The 19,091-nt window shown below is 39.8% G+C and overlaps 2 protein-coding genes across 2 annotated transcripts; one reads left to right on the top strand and one right to left on the bottom strand.

Annotated features, from left to right (window-relative positions):
* Positions 1-145: 145 nt before the first annotated feature.
* LOC134055248 (uncharacterized) lies at positions 146-7,303 on the bottom strand. The gene is made up of 9 exons (XM_062511478.1): positions 7,174-7,303; positions 6,447-6,528; positions 5,529-5,597; positions 5,040-5,070; positions 3,864-3,923; positions 3,250-3,309; positions 2,861-2,941; positions 2,045-2,181; positions 146-283 (listed from the first exon to the last, which is right to left on the bottom strand). The coding sequence occupies exons 2-9, from the start codon at positions 6,495-6,497 to the stop codon at positions 146-148; spliced, it is 627 nt and encodes a 208-aa protein (XP_062367462.1). The 5' UTR covers positions 6,498-6,528; positions 7,174-7,303.
* A 6,420-nt stretch (positions 7,304-13,723) lies between these two features.
* MSANTD3 (Myb/SANT DNA binding domain containing 3) lies at positions 13,724-15,834 on the top strand. The gene is made up of 2 exons (XM_062500471.1): positions 13,724-14,138; positions 15,425-15,834. Exons 1-2 carry the CDS (start codon positions 13,724-13,726, stop codon positions 15,832-15,834), a joined length of 825 nt encoding a protein of 274 aa, XP_062356455.1.
* Positions 15,835-19,091: the final 3,257 nt, after the last annotated feature.

Here is a 19,091-nt window from a genome sequence, read left to right as displayed (position 1 = left end):
TAATCCTGGAAGATTTACTAAAATAACAAAAAACATCTGTAATAAAATGTTAAAAAGCAACATTTTCTTACCTTCCAAAGCAAGTCTGCCCACCATAAGAGAAACTACATTTTTTGTTTCTTCATTAAATATAAAGCTTCTGGAATTAAGAAAATTGTACCTGTATTTGTTTTCTTCCTTCTTTCTTCTCAATTGTTAATCCAATTTGCCTAACTTTTTTGTTCAATTCAGAGCCTTTACACTTAACTTCATCAGACTGTGCTATCTCCGGATAATGTTGCCTCTAGAAAATATAATCAAGTCTTTAAGTCACACAACTCCTTCCAGATCTAGCACCATTAATAATCACAGAAGATAAATCAACTTCTACGTATACATAGCAGAACTTATTAGAATAGTTATGCCCAGAGTAATTTAAGGAACTGAAGCCAAATCTTCAGCTCAAAACAGGGTTGACACTGAATGCTGAACTGGTTGCACCAGGCTTTGTCTGCTTGGCTTTAAAAACTCTGGAGAGAGAGATTCCTCCCTTTCTCTGGACAACCTGCTCCAATGCTTGATTGTCCTCACAGCAAAAAGTTTATGTCAAGTAGGAAAATCCCCTGCTTGAATTTATGTTCCTGCCAAGAAGCTCCAAAAAGGTTTGGTTCTGCCTTCTTAATAACCTCCTCTGAGGTACTGGAGGGTTACTGTTAGATCCTGCTGACACTTCTCCAGCCAGAAGAAACCCAATTACCTTAACTTCTTTTCATAGTACAAGTGTGCTTCAGCCCCCTGACAATCTTGGCAACTCTCCACTAGACTAGCTCAATTTCATAAATAGCTTCCTTTCTGCAACAGTCCAAAACTAAACACAATACCCTGGATATGGCCTAGCAAGGACCAAGAACAGGGGAATAATCACTTCCTTTGATCTACTGGCTGTACCCTTGTTAGTACAGCTCAGCTTGCTGCTAGCCTTCACTGACACCAAGGTACACTACTTATCTTGAGCTTGTTATCCACCAGGACCCCCAGGCTCCTTTTTCAGCAGAGAAAATTCCAGTCATTTAGTCTCCTGCCTTTTTGCCTACCAAGGGTTAATCCAGGTCAGGTGCATGATTTAGAAGTTACCTTTCCTGAATTATTATATCTGTATAGTATTTAAGAATTTAGCAGGGATGCAGTTAACAAGTGTAAGATTCAGAATTGCAGGAAACAGTTCCAAGTAAGCAAGAAATGCAATAGCTGAGAACATCAAAACTCAGCATGTACATCTGAATTAATGACCAGAAACAGCATGGCATTTATGAAAGACATCACTGCAGATTCATAGCAGCACATCCAACATTAGGCGTAAACCTACCCCAAAATACTATGTGAACTCAGCTGTCTATGACTTTAAGATATGTTGAATATAATACCAATTTTGAGAGACTTTTATAGGAAGTATCAAAATAGTTTCCAGAATATTGCTTTCTCAGTTTTGCTAAAGCTCATCCTAAGCCAATATACTCAAGTAACCATTTAAAGACCAGAGAGCCTCATTTCTCCAAACATACTGAAAATTATAATGTTTGAATGTTTGTGAGCTGACATGAACCTCAAGAGCTTTGTCATAAAACAAATGTATCACATTATCTAATATGTATGATGTTCATTTAAAAATATGTTCCTTCTAAAGCACCTGTAAGATGGAGTAGTTTCTTCATTGATCCTGTTCTTTTACATAATACAAAAATCAGTCAAACATCTATTTCTAGTTCTTTTTAGCTGTAGATTTCATTACTGGTTGACCAAAACAGAATGAATTAAACTCAGTGTCAAGCAATGGACAGACTTACACATTACTGATGAGAAGAAATTTAAGTCTGTTCATCACAGTTGCACAACTGCAATACAAAGATTTTCACAAAAGCTTATGTAAAACCTTAATTTTGATTTTCTAAAAAATCAAAAAATGTCAAAAAAAATTTTTTAAGAAAATCAAAATATGACTAATAAATTCTCTCCTTAAATCTCTACATTAAAACAATCAATCAATCAAACAAACAAATGAACTTACCAAGTATGCCAGTCTGTGCTTGGAACCACAAACATGCATGAACATGTTACTCAGTCCTGTTTTAAAGTAGCATAGTTGACATTCATAGAGAAAAGGAACATTGTCATTTGTTCGGTATTCTATTATGTAATTGAGTCCTGTACCAAAAAAAAAAATACCAAAACAAACAACTTAGGAAATTTGATGTTTGATGGAACAAATCATCAGTGCTGGTTGCAAAAGAACTGATCTTAAAGATCTGACATAAAAGGAAAAGATTATTACTGCACGTCAAATACATCAAGGAAGACTTCTAGAACCATCACATATTTTATGTATTGGGTATCTAGACTTTTTGAACATCAAAGGTATAGAACTCATATTTTAGGATGTCTTATGTTTATCACTTAGGAGTCAAGAATTAAAAAAAAAACCTTAAAAATAATAGTAACAATTCTTTTTTAACTATTTAGAAGATAATGTATTTTAATCTATGTCTCTAGTTTTCTGTCAACTTGTATCTCCCCTCCATTGGATGGGTAGTTAAATTGCAAAGAGCCACACTGGTCTAAGTTAAAGTTCATTTCTGTCATATCACTTCAGATTGTTTCTAGAGAATACTGTCAACATGAGATATCCAACCAAATATGTTCCAGGCCAAATCCAGTGATTTTGTCACCACGACCTGTCACTTCGATAGCATACTATTGGGCACTCAATGTAACCATAAGAAGATTTTGCTACACATTACCTAATTTTACATTTCAGAAAAGTGATCTGTACTCTTTAAAGGTAAACATCACAAAACCAAACAATTACAGTATTAAAGGTCCCCACCAAGTGCAGGTTCTGAATCTTTACATGTATTAAGCTGGTCTTCCAATGTTTGTCCATGAAACTTCTCTGGCTCAAGTGGCACTGAAAGAAATTCACATGCAAGTGCATCTCTGCTCACACACGGTCCCACATCACAAATTAAGTCAGTTATTATAAAACATTATACCCCCCCAAATCTTATGTCCACTCCTTCTTAAGCATTTGGGTTGCAAAAATTAGGTATTATTACAAAATACTACTGCAGACTGAAAGTACAATGATCAGAAATTAATTCCCAATGACCTGCTAAGATCTAGACATCACCTGTAATGCTGTACCCCAAAACTTTTTATTTCTTCCACTTTTTTTTTTTTCAGGGAGGTGTGGGGAGAGGCACTAAGCATTCTTACCAAAATCCGGAAGTTTTGCAGGTGTTTGCACTTTCTTCCCTAAGCAGCTTTCTGTTTTAACTAAAAAAAAAAAAAAACCAAACAAAAAAAAAAAACAAACAACAAACAAACAAAAAAATGAAGAAAATTAAAGAACCCGAAAGAATTGGAAATGAAATCATTAGTACAATTGAAAAAACAATTTGGTAAAATAACTGACTACCTTAGAAAAAACTCTGAGCTTTTGTTAATATTAGAAAACTAAGCTATGTTTAGTTTTGAACATGCTAAAAGATTTTTTTCACAGATTCATAGATCATTTTGAGTTGGAAGGTACCCACAAGGACATTGAGTCCTGTACAAGTCCCTGCTCATACACGGTCCCACATCACAAATTAAGTCAGTTATTATAAAACATCATACCCTCCAAATCTTATGTCCACTCCTTTTTAAGCATTTGGGTTGCAAAAATTAGGTATTATTACAAAATACTACTGCAGACTGAAAGTACAATGATCAGAAATTAATTCCCAATGACCTGGTAAGATCTAGACATCACTTGAAATATTGTACCTAATTTTTTTTTTTGGGCAGGGGTGGGGGGGGCGGGTTGGGGAGGCATTAAACATACTTACCAAAATCAGGAAGTTTCACAAGTGTTTCCAGTTTCTTCCCTAAGCAACTGTCTGTTTTAACTAAAAAAAAAAAAAAAAAAAATACAAAAGAAAACAAAAAAGTCCCACAGAAGTGGAAATAAAATTGTTAGTATAAAGAGCAATTCGGTAAAATAACTGACTAACTACTTTTAAAAAAAAAGTCTTTGAGCTTTTATTGACATGAGAAAAACTAAGCTATGTTTAAGTTAAGTTTTGAATGCGTTAAGAGATTTTTTTCAAAGATTCACAGACTGTTCTGAGTAGGAAGAGATCCACAATGATTGAGTCTGGTACAAGGACTGAACCCATTACCCTGGTGTCATTAGCACCATGCTTCAAAAGATGGACAAAAAACATTCACACCAAACAACAACAAAGTTATTTAATGTCAGGCAATTTAATCAAGCAGGCAGAGAAGAAGATAAATCAAGTTCAATGCCTCTAAAACATTTCAAGGCACCCAGGATTTTCAGGACTTTTATTTCAGCAGCATACAGCTGCTAAATATTTCATCACTTAAATCTCCTTTACAGTCCAAAAAAATTCTCAGATCAGGTAAGTCAAATGACTATGTCTGGCTTGAACAACAACTTTCACACCGAATTCTAGGAGCAGTGAACTGTAGAAACCAGAAAATACATTTTGGTGCATCATGAAACCAGGAGAACAATGGCAAATGTAGTTAGACCTTCACTTCTCCTGGAACTAGACCAGGTAATCAAGACCAAGGAAGGTTTAATGTTTTATTAAACCTATTAGAAGTATCAAAAATATCTTAATCAGCAGAAGCAAATTGACCCATTTTCAAAAGCAAATCCAAAATATATATAGTATTTCTACATGCTTTAATAAGCATAGGTTTTCAAATTATATTTTAAATTTTGAAGGTCTCTAATGTCTTGAATTCTTCACGGTTTCTCAAAAATTTAATGTGATTTTTAGCATTCTAGCTAGCGCTTGTTAATCAACTTTGCATACCTCTTGCTCACATTACTGATTGATTAGGTAGTTATATCACTAAAAAACACAAGACAGGTCTTAAAGCACATGTCTTGAGAAAGTGTTTTTCTCATCTGTTTCATAAACAACTACATTGGGGAGGGGAGAAAGATGCAGGTACAGAATGCAGCAGGAATCAAAAAATCTTGGTCTTACCCATGCCATGAGCTTTCAAAGCTTCTTCAATCTAAATTACCAAGTTACAAACCAACAAAGAAGAAAGACACTTAAGAGTCCAAAAATAACACTGGAAAGCTTTCATTATATGTAAAATAAGTTAGATTAATACCAACAGCATAGACTATCTCCTGTGAACAGCAACATGAAAATTAAAACAGAAAAACATCCCTTTGTCTTCTGGAGAATGTCTGTGATTTAAGTAATTTCATTCTCCCTTTATTAACAGACATGGAGTCTCATGTATTGTCTTTACTAGACATGAAGTTGTAACATTTTCTGACAGGACTAATGTACAAAACCAAGTTCTACTTTATCACAGTAGGAAAGTATATTAGCAAAAGTAGTAGAATATCTGAAATTGTATGTTTCAACACCACATTAAAAACTGTACTTCAAATCCCATAATGTATTGCTAAATACATTGGTTAACATCTGACAAAAGGTACATTCAAAAACTGATCCTACCGTCTTGTGTTTTGTTCCAAGGAAGTGAGTCTGCAAGTTTAATGCAGAAGAACACCTTATTTTGCAAATCTAGAGTAAAGAGAAGTATTTCTAGCATTGCACACAGACCAAGAGAAATAAAATACCATTGATAGCAAAACAAATCTACAAACAAACTGTTGGTATAGGTTAAATTCTACAAAAATACTACTGCTTCAAAGACAAACTAGAGCAGCCCCCTAAAACTGAATTTTATAAAACTCCAAGACCACCAAAGCACAGGTGGAATGAACCACAGCCCCCACATCACGTAAGAATTTCAGATGCTCCATAACTTTGCAGCTATCTCGTAACAATTTCTGTATGGGCATGTGTGGATAAGGGAAGACAGCTCCAAAACCTCCCTCACACACTCTAGAGGATGGTTGAGCCACAGGTATAGCATAATTGTGACAAGCCAGGACACATGCCCGAGATGAGCTGCATCCACACTAACACACCTACTCTGATCTGAAAACTTCCCCATCACAGCTGTTTCATGCCTGGGCCAGTTCAGAACAGGAGCAGACTGGGTTTAAATTCACATGAATGAACAGCAGCAGCCTAACTATTTTCTTTTCCTCTAAAAATCCCAAAATGTTTTTAAAAAACAGCAAAAAACCTGACAATTAGAGAAATTAGGATGGTTTGTTCTGAACAGGAGCTATACTTAATCATCCACTTTTAAAAAAAATGCCTTTCTATAGAGATATAATAATATTCATTTTAATAAGCGACTCTTAACACACATCCAAACCAAACATGACAAAACTCTCAGCTCCAGAGCTGTTTATCAAGATTGCTCAAGGGAAAAAAAGAATGTTCACACTTGGTTTAGTACCACTTTATTCCACCAAAATCACTTTGCATCAGTCAAAATTTTCAGTAAGTAATACTTACATTGCAGTAAAAGGGGTTTACTTGCTTCTTTATTTCATTTTCAGGGTCCATATTCAGTCTTTAGATGACAACTCTAGGAAAACTGCAGAAAGATTGCAAACTGTTGTTTTAGCTTCACAAAATTATCTACATTTTAGTTCCGCCTATATGAGGGTTGGGCACATTCCAGCTCTAATTTGTGCCTCGCCTCGAGTTATACTCGACCTTTAAATTTCCAGGCTATTGATCCTATTTTCAACTCGAGAGCAAACCTACAGCATGGAAAGAAACAACTGCTCTCCGCGAGCTTCCCTCGGGAAACGTTAACGTCACCAGAAGATTACGCAGAACAGAGAGCAATGAAACAAAAACTAACGCGGACCATTTCAAGCTTCCCCTTTCTTTCCCGGGATAGGACTGCGCGCGTGGCCTGGGACAGACGACACACACATCGGGAACAGCCAGCACGCAGTGCCCGAGGCGTGCCCGGCGAACAGGAGGCACACGGCGGGGTTTGGGAAGAGGGACCCGCTCCCACCCGGACCGCGGCGGCGAAAGGAGTGAGGAAGTGAGGGAGGGAAAGGAGCGAAGGAAGGGAAGCAGGGAGGCCCCGAAGCGCCAAACCCCGCGCCAAGAGCGGCGCCACGCGGGAGAGCGCCCTTCCCGGCACTGCCAGGAAGGGAGGACACACACACACTGCTCCCGCCGGAGCCGGGAGACCGCCGGGCCGCCGCCGCACGCAACTCACCGCGGCGGGCCGGCCGCGGCAGCGCCCAGAGCCCGGAGGAGGTGAGCGCGCTTCCCGCTGCCGCACCGGCACCTGTCACCGACCCGCTGGTGGGCGGGAACTGCGCCACGCCGGGCGCGGAAGAGGCACGGGAGGGCGGCAGGAGCCCGGCCGGGCCCGGGCACTGCACCGCGGGCCGGCGGGCGTGGATGGAGGCGGGGACGGGGCGGCCTTCCCTTCTTTCCCTTCCCTTCTTTCCCTTCCCTTCTTTCCCTTCCCTTCTTTCCCTTCCCTTCCCGGGGCCGCCGCTGGGGGCGCTGGCGTGCAGGCGCGTCGGGCCGCCGGGCGCTGTCGGAGGTAAAGCCCGAGCTGGGTCCGCGGCCGCCGCACCGGGCCGGGCTTTCCCCATCCCGCTCCGCTCCGCGGCCCCGACATCGGGATGCGGGTGGGCACGCCGCGCTAGGGACGTGCGTCCCGGCAGCTCCCGGTGCAGGCGGGGCTGCCCACCGCCTTCGTGGCGGCCGCTGGGTGTTCACACGCCGCTCCCCACTGCACGCGCGCACACGCGCGCGTTTCCCCTCGGCCGCACCCCCGCGGCTCCGCCGCACCTGCAGGCGCGGGATCGCCCGGGCCGGGTGTCCCCGCGGCACGGCGGTGTCTCCCGCGGGACAGGCCGGCACCCGTGCTGCGGCGGGCGGGAATCCAGCGCGGGGTTTGCGGGGAGCTGGAGGGAGCGGTGCCGGCGGCCTGCGGGCGGGGAGGTGAGGGAGGCGGGGAGCAACGGGAGGGGAGGAGGGAGCCGAGAGGCGCTTTGTTACGAGGAGCCAGCGGGGCCGCAGGGTGGGGTTGTCCCCGGCGCCGGTCCCCGCTCCCCCCGGGCGCTGGGTGACAGCGGCCCGCCGAGCCCCACCCCCCCCGCCGCCGCGGCTGATGAGCCCGCACCGCGCCGCAGCCTCCGCGCCCGCCCGGCGGGGAGCGGCCGCCTTTGTGGAGCCGGGACCTGCTCGCCTTTCTCCTTCGAGCAGGAGAGGAACCAGCGAGGAGATTAAGAGAAAAGAGCCACCAAGCTCGAGTTGATGTTTGGGAAGTTCGGGTGCGGGAGAGTCTGGTAGGATTCCTATATTCAGCTCATTTTTGGTGGATTTCAGGCAGTCGTTCGGAATAACAACCTGCGTCCATTACCTTGCTTGCGGGAAGTGCTTTGGATGTCCTCCATCGGTAGCGGGATGACCCGCTTAAAAATCTGTATCTGTAGTGTAATATGATACAGATAAGTACATATTTTAATACATTTCCGTGTGTATCTCTATAAAATCTGACAGGAGGAATTTGGGTAAAGTACAGTAAATTTTACTAATAGATGATTTTGTTTGTGTGCTGGATGATCCATGATAACTATTCGTTTGTATTAAAGCGTGGGAATAAAGCACCCAAGGAGGTGGGATTTTTTAAAAATCTGATTAAAACACATTTTCTGTATAGATCTCCATATTTGCAGTGTGCTCTTAATTACCTAGCGGTTTCAAGTCTCAAGGTAGGCAGGGTCAGGCCTGGAACACTCATGGAAGCTAATGTTAGGAAAACCTAACATTTGAGGAAGAAGAACACTGTTTACTGCTGGTTGTCATTCAGACGAAATATTAACCTGTTGTGACTAGTTTGAGTCATTGCATTTCCATGCTTTTCTTCTGTCCTCAAGCACTGGATGAAAAGGACAGAATGATGTTTGATTTCCAATGTTGTTAATTACTGGCTGTGTTTAGAGCTTCACCTGCAATTTAAGTTAGAGACATAAATTTTATTTTCATCAATCCTTGAATATTTCTGGCCATAATTCTGTTGGCACTGGTCAGTGCTAACTTCATTTTCAACCCTTAAGTGAACACAGTTTGCTAGCAAACTCTTTTCTTTGGGTTTGGTTACTGTAACCTTTTTAACATTTGAGATAAGTTTTCCTCCATAACTTTCTCTCTGCATTTTCCTATGCCTAAAAAAAAAATAAAAAAAGATCATGGACTAAAAATGCTCACACATACCAACTTAAAACTATGGTTTTTCCCTTTTACTGGGTTTCTTTGCAACTGTTTGGAACTTGGGTGTCTGTTTAGATGTGTGCAAGCAAAATAATGCATGTGTGTGACATATTTATGAACATATGTGCATTTCCTAACTTGTGTAATGTTTTTCTCAAACTATTCTTCCAGCAGATCACATCAGATGCCTTATAGTCTTTAACAGAAGAATGCTGCACAACATTTCGCAGTAAAGATGAGGAGCTGAGAGATATTTCTGTTCTCTTAAAGCTGTGGAGGTTTATGTGAGAGGACAAATACTTAGGACACTGCTTTGTTTTAAGGCAAGTTGTGAATTGAGTCATGCCAGGAGAAGATATTTAGGATAAAGTGCTTTCTTACTGCATGTGTCTTGGAGCCTAGGCACCTGTAAGAGTGGGAGAAGCTTTCCAGTCTTTGTTTCTTAGAATTTACTCTGCAACTGTCCTCATGTGCCCACACAAATCAATCTGGTTTACGAGATGAGCTATACACAGTAAACTACTTTGATTTCAGCAGAGTTTCCTACCTGCTAAATTATATCCCAGGCATATGTTCTGGAAGGACTGCTTAGCCTTGAAATGGAAATTCTGTGGGCTTGTGAGAATCTTTTCTCATATTCTGCAGAGGATCCAGTGGGCTACAGTAAGGTGAATAATATGCATAAAGAAAAAAAGAGGAGACTATAAATACGTGGCGGTGTTTTGACACAACTTCTCAGTATTCTAACTTCTCCTGACATCTTAGAGTGCTTTCTTGTTCACCTAATTGCAAATGGGCTTTAATACATTGAAGAAAGTAGACTAAGGATGTAAGAGCTTGAGAAGAGTCTTCCAAAACTCTTTTCTTCTGTGTATTAAACTGCCCACACCAGTTCTTGAGCTCCTTTCTACATCTTAGATCACAATCCTGGCTTCTCCACAGAAAGGACACAAGTACAGTGTGTATATTTAGGAAACAAATACTAGGAATGTGATTAGTGGAAGGAAAGAACCAATATATTTTTTTCAGAGTAGGACTTATGCTTCCATTCTTTAATGTTTAGTATTTGAACTTAAAACTGGGGATCTCAGATGCTACCACAGTAAAAACAGTAGAAGTAAATGATAGTGTGGTGTGAAAATGATACTTAAATTTGTTCCATCCATGAAAGTTAAGCTTTTATTCTAGTACATAACTTGTTAATGTATCAGAACTTATATTCATATATGTTTAAATACTGACATCAGCTGATCTCAGCCAGTCTGTGGAGCTAGATATTTGGCACCTGGAATCCAGAAGTCCTTGTAATGTTGTTTAACTTTTTGAATGTAATCTCTAAAATTCTGAAAATCCTGTTTTTCTTAATAAGGGGATTTTCTATACATAAACATGTAGGGTTTTTTTCTCTGAGATTTGCTCACCTTTTCAGAGCAAGCAAAATTTACATGCATCAGTAGATGGTAGAATCAGGCCTTTCTGATCACATGGAGTGATCCAGTTTTTTCAGGGTCATAAGCTATTGGGCCTCGCAACTTTCTGGTAGGTCTTCATTTCATCCCATTCCTTAGTGGAATTGAGTTTAAGGTAGAGAACCAGTATTTAGTCCCAAGAATTTCATTTCAGCATCTGTCCAAAGCAACTTAATGGTTTGGAATGGTGCAATAAGTACATGAGTAAAATAGATTAATTGATACATTCTATTCCATTATAGTTCTCTTTTATTTTATGTGTTTTCAGAGTGGTTTCATGGAGCAAACTTGGCAGTATCTTTGCTCGGATGTCAATTTCCTAAATACTTTTTTCCCCCTAATTTTTGTTTTATTTAAGGAATTCCTGAAGCAGCTGTACACATCTATTAGACCTAGACATTGTAATGACTGGTATGCAATGGAAGAAGTTTCTTTACTTACACCTGTTTTATTCTGTGGGTTTATGGCTGTTTAAGAATTCCTGCCACCAACATGGAGGGGGTGACCTCAGTTTTCACAGACCATAAAAAAAAATAACTTGATACAGTGTGACAGAGGAAATATTGTATCAATACACTGTCTTCCTATGCTCAGCCACCCAGCTATCTTCCTTCTTCCTCCTCTTGCTTTCATGTAAAATGAACTAGCTCTTCTATGAGCAGTAGCACTATTACATTCTGTTTTCCTATGGACCTTTCCCTTAGTTCCCTAGATCCTGTCTGCTGAAAAAACTTCATCTGTCCCATGTCCTTGTGACACCAGGGTTCAGTAAGAGAGAGCAGAACTGTGACTATCCAGGAGCCACATTGGTGCCCAGAGATAACCCAGTCAAGCACCAACAGAAGGTGCAAACCAAGTGTTTGCTGCCTTTTTCAGTAGGGGTAAAACTTAGCTACTGACTTGACCTAGACTGTTAATGACTTCTATTCACTTTTCTTCAGTTTTGCTATTCCAGGCTTTGTTCCACTGTGTCCCCTGTTCTTTGACTTCTTTGTTTTGCTGGCATCGTGGTTTAATCCCAGACAGCAACGAAGTTCTGTGCAGCTGCTTGCTCACCCCTTGCCCCAGTGAGAGGAGAATCAGAAAAAAAAGTAAAACTTATGGGTTGAGAAAAGAACAGTTTAAAAATTGAAACAAAATATTATAATAACTATAATAATACTTGTAGTGAAGAGAGAGAGGAAGAAAACTCAAGAGAAACAAATGATGCACAATACAATTTCTTACCACCTGCAGGTCCCAGCCAACTTCCTCCCCATTTATACACTGAACATGACATTTTATGGTATGGAATGTCCCTTTAGCCAGCTCAGATCAGCTGTCTTGGCTGTGCTCCTTCACAGCTTCTTGTGCACCTGGTCTCTGGCAGAGCATGGAGAAATGAAAATCCTTGACTTGGAATAAGCACCACTGAGCAACAACTAAAACATCCATGTCTTATCAGCATTGTTCTCTCTAAATCCAAACCACATCACTGTACCAGCCTCCAGAAAGAAAATTAACTATGTCCTTGCTGAAACCAGGACAGCTGGGCTTCGTCTTATTTTATGAGCTACTCGAGACAGACGCTGTTTTTATGTCAGACTTGGGTTCTCATTTTGACATTAGCTTGTCTGTTAGCTTTCTTTGTAAATATAAGTAGTTACCTTTACTGGAAGAGATGGGAATAACTGTAAGTTCTAAGATGTTTGGAGGAAATTAACAACGAGGATGGCTCAAAGAAAGTCCTAGTGCAGTGGAGTAAAGGAAAAATATATTGAGAAGAGGAAACCTGATTGTAATATCTAGTGCATTGTCAAGGAACGTTATGAGAGAAGTAGTAGAAGCAGCAAAAAACTAGAAAATTCATTTTTGGGAGAGTCCTAGACTGTTAGGAATATGAACCAATTACATATCTTGTATCGCCGAGTTTAATGGTTAAAAACAAATGAAATTAGAGCTAAGGCAGCATTTCTGCCCAAAATCTAAAAGTAATTTGGGCTACACAGTTACAGCAGAAAGGAAGGGGGAGAAAAGTGTGAAAAGATAAAAGAAGCAAAAATAAATTTTGTTTCACAGTCATATGTTGTTAAGGCAACACTGCTTTTTTTTCTTCTTTTTTTTTTTATGGCCAAGAATTCCTTGTTATCAGCTACCTTTTTCCTATTGACTTTGCAAGTGCTGGGCTTGAGAAAACAGGTGGTTGCTGACATGGTGTGCATCCAGTGGCTGTGTTGAGTAAGGCCAAAACTCTTTTTAGCCTGGTTGTTGTCTCCTGAGTTACCAGCAGCACAAGTGCAAGGAAGTGCCAGCAGTCAAGGGTGAAGGACCTGAACCTTCCACTTGGCTGGTCTCTGTAGTTATTTCTTGTCTCCTTGCAACTCTTGCTGCTTCTTGGTATTGTAATACAGCTCAAGATCCTGCTGCCTACTGGATATAAGCCAGGGAGCGACTGAGCATGGGGAAGAACCAAGCTGACAGGTCTTTAAAAAGACTACTTCTTACTATCATTGCTCATACAACTTTCAAATATTATAGAGAGAAGGGATAAATTAGTTATACACAATCAGCAATGACAGAAGAGGGTATTTTGTGTACCAAAGGAAACCCAAACATTCTCAAGGTGGTTTTAGACATGAACCACGTCTAAAAAACTAGTGAGGGCTGGATTTTGGAATTTGTTCCTAACTTCAGGGCTTGGAAAACTTTTTAGGAGTGAAAAAGTGAAATGAACAGGAATACAAGATATTAAAAGCAAGTTACTAAATATATCCTGAGTATTTTGTGTCAAGACAAATTGTAAGAAAGACAACTATTCTTTATAATCTGCTTCTGACACTGTGTATCCACTAAAGTGGTAACACAAACCAGCATGTAATTCTCTTACATCTTACCTGATCATTCCGTGATGTACTCTAGAACTACTCACAAGCTATTCTAGAAAATAAAATTAATCAGAAGCTATGCTTAGGAGGGTTTGCTGAAACACAGTTTCCTGGTACTGCAAGCAGTTCTAATTTGTGTTCGTTTTCTTTTTTTCTTTCATCGTTGTTTTCACAGGAATTTGGCTTCTTGGAGAAACAGTAGAAAATGCAAAACGAAATAATAAAGCCTGCTAAATACTTCTCGGAAGTGGAGAAGAGTGTGCTGCTTGCATTAGTTGAAAAATACAAATACGTGCTTGAATGTAAAAAAAGTGATGCAAGAACTATTGCTCTGAAACAACGTACCTGGCAAGCCCTAGCTCATGAATATAATTCACAGCCCAGTGTATCACTGCGAGACTTTAAACAGTTAAAGAAATGCTGGGAAAATATCAAGGCACGGACAAAAAAGATAATGGCACATGAAAGGCGGGAGAAGGTAAAAAGAAGTATTAGTCCACTTATAAATACTCACATCGTAGGGAAAGAGAAGATTGCCAGCATAATGCCTGAGCAAATGTACTTTTTGCAGAGCCCACCAGAAGAAGACTCTGAATATCAGCCTGATGCTTCTAGTCAAGGTATAAATGTTGCTGTAATGATGCAAGTAGTATTGCTTTGCATGTGATTTTTGCCAGTGATTCTTTTTCAGTGGTTCAAATCTCTTCACTTAGCTGTGACTGCTAGATATAGACAAGTAATTTCAGAGCTATATTACAAGGCTCTGTGTATTTCCCTAGGCCTCAGGGAGTTAAAAGGGTGTGAGATTTTTCACAATTTTTTTTCATCTGTGTTTGACATATCTGCTGCTTTGTGGCAGGCATCACAGTTGCTATCACGCTGGCTTTCCAGAGAACAATCCCAAGGATATCTTTATCATTTTAAAAGTATCATTTTGCTGGAAAAAGAAAAAGAAAAAAAGCCACCAGCAGCAAACTGATACACAATTCTCTGCTGCAAGAGTTCCCTTTCCTCTGTTTTCAAGGACTAAAATGAGTACCTAGAGCCATATTTTACACTGTAGTCCACACTGGAGAATGGCCTTTCTGAAAAAGTTCAGCACTACATTCTTCTTTGTTTGGCAAGCATACCCAGAAGAAATAATTCAATACCAGAAGGGAGGGTGGCTACAACAGTTTCTTGCACATTTTATTATGTCAGGATCTCACAAAAGAAGACTGTCCTTGATCAAAAGACAACAGCAGCTACATTGTTAGATAACATTCTTAGAATGTCTCTTTCGTAAGTGTATTTATTGTAATTAATCATTGGGATTTGGATAGGAATGTATTTAGAGACTCTCATTTGTAGTGGTAACTATTCTGTTCCCTGCATAGTCTCTTTTATTTCATAAGAATTGGTAGAGTTTTCTCAAAGTTAGAAGAATGTGATTTTTTCCTAAAACTATACACTATTGTGTTTACAACATCTACAGCAGAAATAAGGAGAGAATAAGAAGCATTCTTCCTAGTCTTTTGATCTTCATGTTGATACAGCTTCACCTGACACTCGGATCTTTTATAAAAATATTGCAAGTCACATGGATTTAGCTTAAATGGCTGCATTAAAGTTTTGCTCCAGGTTCAGCCAGCTAAATTTAGGTGTCCACTCACAAGTATCTACATTCACTTTAATCTTCTGAACTCCCACTATAGTCTTGGAGGTCTTTCAGCAGAGCCCCAAATGGTTCTGTTCAGCCCATTATGCCCTTAGTATTCTGCAGCAGAACTGCATTATGTAGTGCTCCTGTGCTTTGGTAGTGGAGCACAAGGTTTAGATGCATGTGTCAGTAACTTACATTACCACATTTCTGTTTCTTGAAGTAAGGGAAAATAATACTCTAATACTTCTTCTTTTTTGTTTGCAGAGTCATTTGTTGTGTCAAACAGAGAACTTTGTGATGAAGACAAAGAGCTGGTACATTTTCCAGTATGTGAAGGTACCTCCCAGCCTGAGCCTTCATGTTCTGATGTCAGAATAGCAGCAGATAAGAACTACAGAAGTAAAGCATCTCAGGAAAGTGCTCTGAAAAAGATGCATGAGGAAGAACATCATCAGCAAATGTCGATTTTGCAGCTCCAGTTAATCCAAATGAATGAAGTTCATGTGGCAAAAATACAGCAAATAGAAAGAGAGTGTGAGATGGCTGAAGAAGAACACAGGATAAAAATGGAAGTGCTAAATAAAAAGAAAATGTATTGGGAGAGAAAACTGCAGACCATTACAAAAGAATGGCCTGTATCATCCTATAACAGACCCTTTCCTAATTCTCCTTAGAACACAGAAGGGCAGAGTCAGTCTGATTTAGCACATTTATGAGTAACACACACGAGAAAGAGGGTTTTCTACTGTGAATGTACAGTGACAAGATAGGTGCCTGGCTGATAGTGAACACTCTTACTGTTTAGGGAAACAGTGGTATAGTTCACCAAGAGGAAAACTCTGTTGTTCATTTGTAGGTAGTTCTGATTTGCGTGACTCACAGACATGCACGGTGTTCTAAAATGTGAACGTATTTTCCCCTCTCAGAACACCCTTGATCCTTGTGAAATTTAAGGTACTCTGGGTATTCTTACATTGGGTGTTCTTAAGAAAACTTAACAGCTTTAAACATCAGGCTGCAGTGTTTGTTTTGATTTCTATCTCTTTCTATCTACCATTTTCTAAATGAAGGCAAGGGTTGGAGTTGTTCTCTGCTATTGAGACAAAAGGTGATTGACAGCTATTAGTTGGATCATTACACTGAGGCTTAGGGAAAATAAACTAGTTAATACACTCCATAACTTATTCTTCATAGATGATGTGAAAAAGATGGCCACTGTAGTAACAGCCCTCTTCTTCTGAAGAACAGTATTATTTCCCAGCTGGCTGGCTGGCTGACTGAGAGAATGGTTGTGGAATGGTCCTCCAGTTGTTGGAGACTTGACACTTGAGATGTTAAAAAGAATGTAGCTTCTTCCTCAAAAGCCACTGTGCTTGTTCTTTCATTTCCAGGCCCATCTTGTATTGAAGTAGAATACCCAAACAGGAGGGTCAAATGCTGCTGCCAGCACTGTGTGCTGTTCACCTGGAGTCATTCTGAGGCGAAGAGCTTTTTAAGAATTCATAAAGCTCTCAAAATGCAGTGAGCCAGCCAGCCCATTGGCAAAGTCTCCCTCTATCTTCCTATGCAATACTTGATGGTGTAGCAGCTAGCTTGATTATTTCTCCGTAGCTAGAAGAAAAGACTAAAACTCACCTTCTTTTCCTTCTCAAAGGGTGGGAAGCAGTTCAAGGGATCATTCCTGTCTTGAAGCACTGTTCTGATTTGTTATGTTCTGTCCTGTGCGTTATGGTGGTGTGTTTATTGCCTTTGCTGTCAGTGAGGGGTGATGGACATGATTCGTATGAGGGCATTCACATGAAGGTCCCCACAGATTTTGGACGTCCAGAATAGTAGATAGTAGGAAAGCACAAATAAAGGTAATCTTTACCCTGGCAATCATTTATTCTAGTGGGGCAAGAGTTAAAAAAATGTGAAATGCAGAACCCTGCAAGGATTCACAAGAATTTCTGGTGTGTGAGAACCTGTTTTACAGGAAGGTGTACAACCATCATTTGAAGCAGTGAGAAAAACGAACAAAACCATAAATTTTCATTGAAAAATCTGAGTATCACATTATTCAATAAAGTATTTTCAGATCATGACTCCTGAGGGCAAGTCCGTATGGTGAGCAATGTATTCAAAGCAGAGTATGTTACACGGCATAAATTCCCACTTACACTCCTGTCTCTTTCCCTGGATGTCCGTTCTGGTGGAGTGAACTCCTTTTGATTTTGTTTTGGATTGAGTAGGGTTCTATATGTGTGTGTGTGTGTGGGTGTGGGTGTGTGTTTTGACCTGCTTTCACTGCTGGTGATTCATCTTTGTGAGCACTGCCATTATCAGCTGCAGGACTGTGGTTAACAGTGTGGTATCTGCGCTACTTCCTTAAATGTGCTAAAACCAGCGATCACAATGGGAGCTATTTATTACAAGTCATTTTATATGAGACAGAAAAAAACTATGCTGGGCTGCTGCAAGATGAAAACATCGGGCCTGGGTGAAATCTGAAGACAGATCTTTTTGACCACAAACTCAATATTTTTATAAATTGGCTGTGTAAACAAAGTGCAGGAATTCCAAAGAAGGATTTTGTTACGGGCACTTTTATTTTTCTGCTGAATGAAAACACTTTTGGAAGGTAAAATAACAGTAGAGGCAAAAGAAAAGCAAACAGAAGTGAGGACCTTGTTCTGAGATTGCATTCTGTGGTGTGGAAGATGAGTCAGTTAGTTGATTGGCTGTGACAATTGTTCAGACACCATCCAGAAAAAAGAGTTAGGGAAGACATTTGTCTTAACCAATTAAGATATTTGTCATAACCTGCTATGCTCATTCCAAGTGAAAGCAAGTGGAAACCAGGTGTTAGAAGGTAATGAATGGAGACAATTTCAGCACTGTAAAGAGGGCAAGAATAGAGAGACAATCCAGGTCTAGATAGCCCTGTGAAAATTATGAAATATTCAGAGAGGATCTCACAAAATGTGAGGTAAGGGTAGCTTGAACTCCTGGAAGTTATACAATTGTTCATGAAAGATTGTTTTATTTTTATATTTAAAAATGCTTTAAAATAAGCATGTTTTCAAACAGTACTAAGCATACAATGCCTTGCTTCTTGGTATATTTTCTTATTCTGAGACCAAAAGTTACAGTTCTTAGGCTGAACAATAGACCCTTTTAATTCAGGTTCTTTTTAAAAGAAAGAAGATCATAAGAGAAAAATTAGAAAGAGCCAAGATGAAGGTATGAAAGAAATAATGATCATTACATGCATAGGGGAAGAATGGGAATGTTACACCTAACAAAAATTATGCAAGATGATTTTGTGGTACAGGAATAGATGGTTCACAGGTGACACAGGCTCTTGCTTTCCCATTTGTAGTTGACTGTTGGTTGCTGTAAAATTGGGTAATAAACACAGAAAAATGTAAAAGATCAACAAGAATAAGTAATGTATCTCCTTGCCAGGCTTTGGCTTTATAAAGTGATAAATGTGATGGAATTTAAATTACTTGAGAAATTACTTATGCCTTTGTTGTTGTTGCAATTACTCCCTCTGGTAGTAGGGTTTATAATTTCTTGTATTTGACTTTTCTTGTATGTAATATAGCCATCTCAGACAATATGTCCATTTGTTTCTATCCCCTTTTTTCTAGCTTGCTACATTCAAATACTTTCACACAACTGTGTTTTCCTGTTAACCATTTGGTCAAGGTATACATGCATATTCTCCATTTTTTTCCACAGATAGAATACAGCAGTATTTTAAAAAGAACATGCCTGTTCTTTTCTGGATTTGCTATAAAACTTTTTGACAAGAATGAACTTAAAAGACACACAGGGCAAAATGATCCCTTCTTAACTCCATACAGAAACGTGTACCAGATATGTAGTTACCATTGTTCTCAGCCTCTGTATTCTTATGAAGAGAAACAATGGCCTTTTAGACAAG

The sequence above is a fragment of the Cinclus cinclus genome, chromosome 1 (genome assembly GCF_963662255.1).
Source record: "Cinclus cinclus chromosome 1, bCinCin1.1, whole genome shotgun sequence".
NCBI lineage: Eukaryota > Metazoa > Chordata > Aves > Passeriformes > Cinclidae > Cinclus > Cinclus cinclus.
The sequence above is the reverse complement of the archived record's forward strand: the minus strand, read 5'-3'. Positions and strand labels throughout refer to the sequence as shown.

What these genes read in the sequence shown, in the direction of transcription:
- MSANTD3 (XM_062500471.1), top strand. Translation starts at nt 13,724, where the DNA reads ATGCAAAACGAAATAATAAAGCCTGCTAAATACTTCTCGGAAGTGGAG. An exon ending in GCCTGATGCTTCTAGTCAAG is followed by an intron (nt 14,139 to 15,424) that starts GTATAAATGTTG and finishes TTTTGTTTGCAG; the next exon opens with AGTCATTTGTTGTGTCAAAC.
- LOC134055248 (XM_062511478.1), bottom strand. Translation starts at nt 6,497, where the DNA reads ATGGACCCTGAAAATGAAATAAAGAAGCAAGTAAACCCCTTTTACTGC. An exon ending in TAAACCCCTTTTACTGCAAT is followed by an intron (nt 5,598 to 6,446) that starts GTAAGTATTACT and finishes TCTTTACTCTAG; the next exon opens with ATTTGCAAAATAAGGTGTTC. An exon ending in TGTGAAACTTCCTGATTTTG is followed by an intron (nt 3,310 to 3,863) that starts GTAAGTATGTTT and finishes TTTTTTTTTTAG; the next exon opens with TTAAAACAGAAAGCTGCTTA.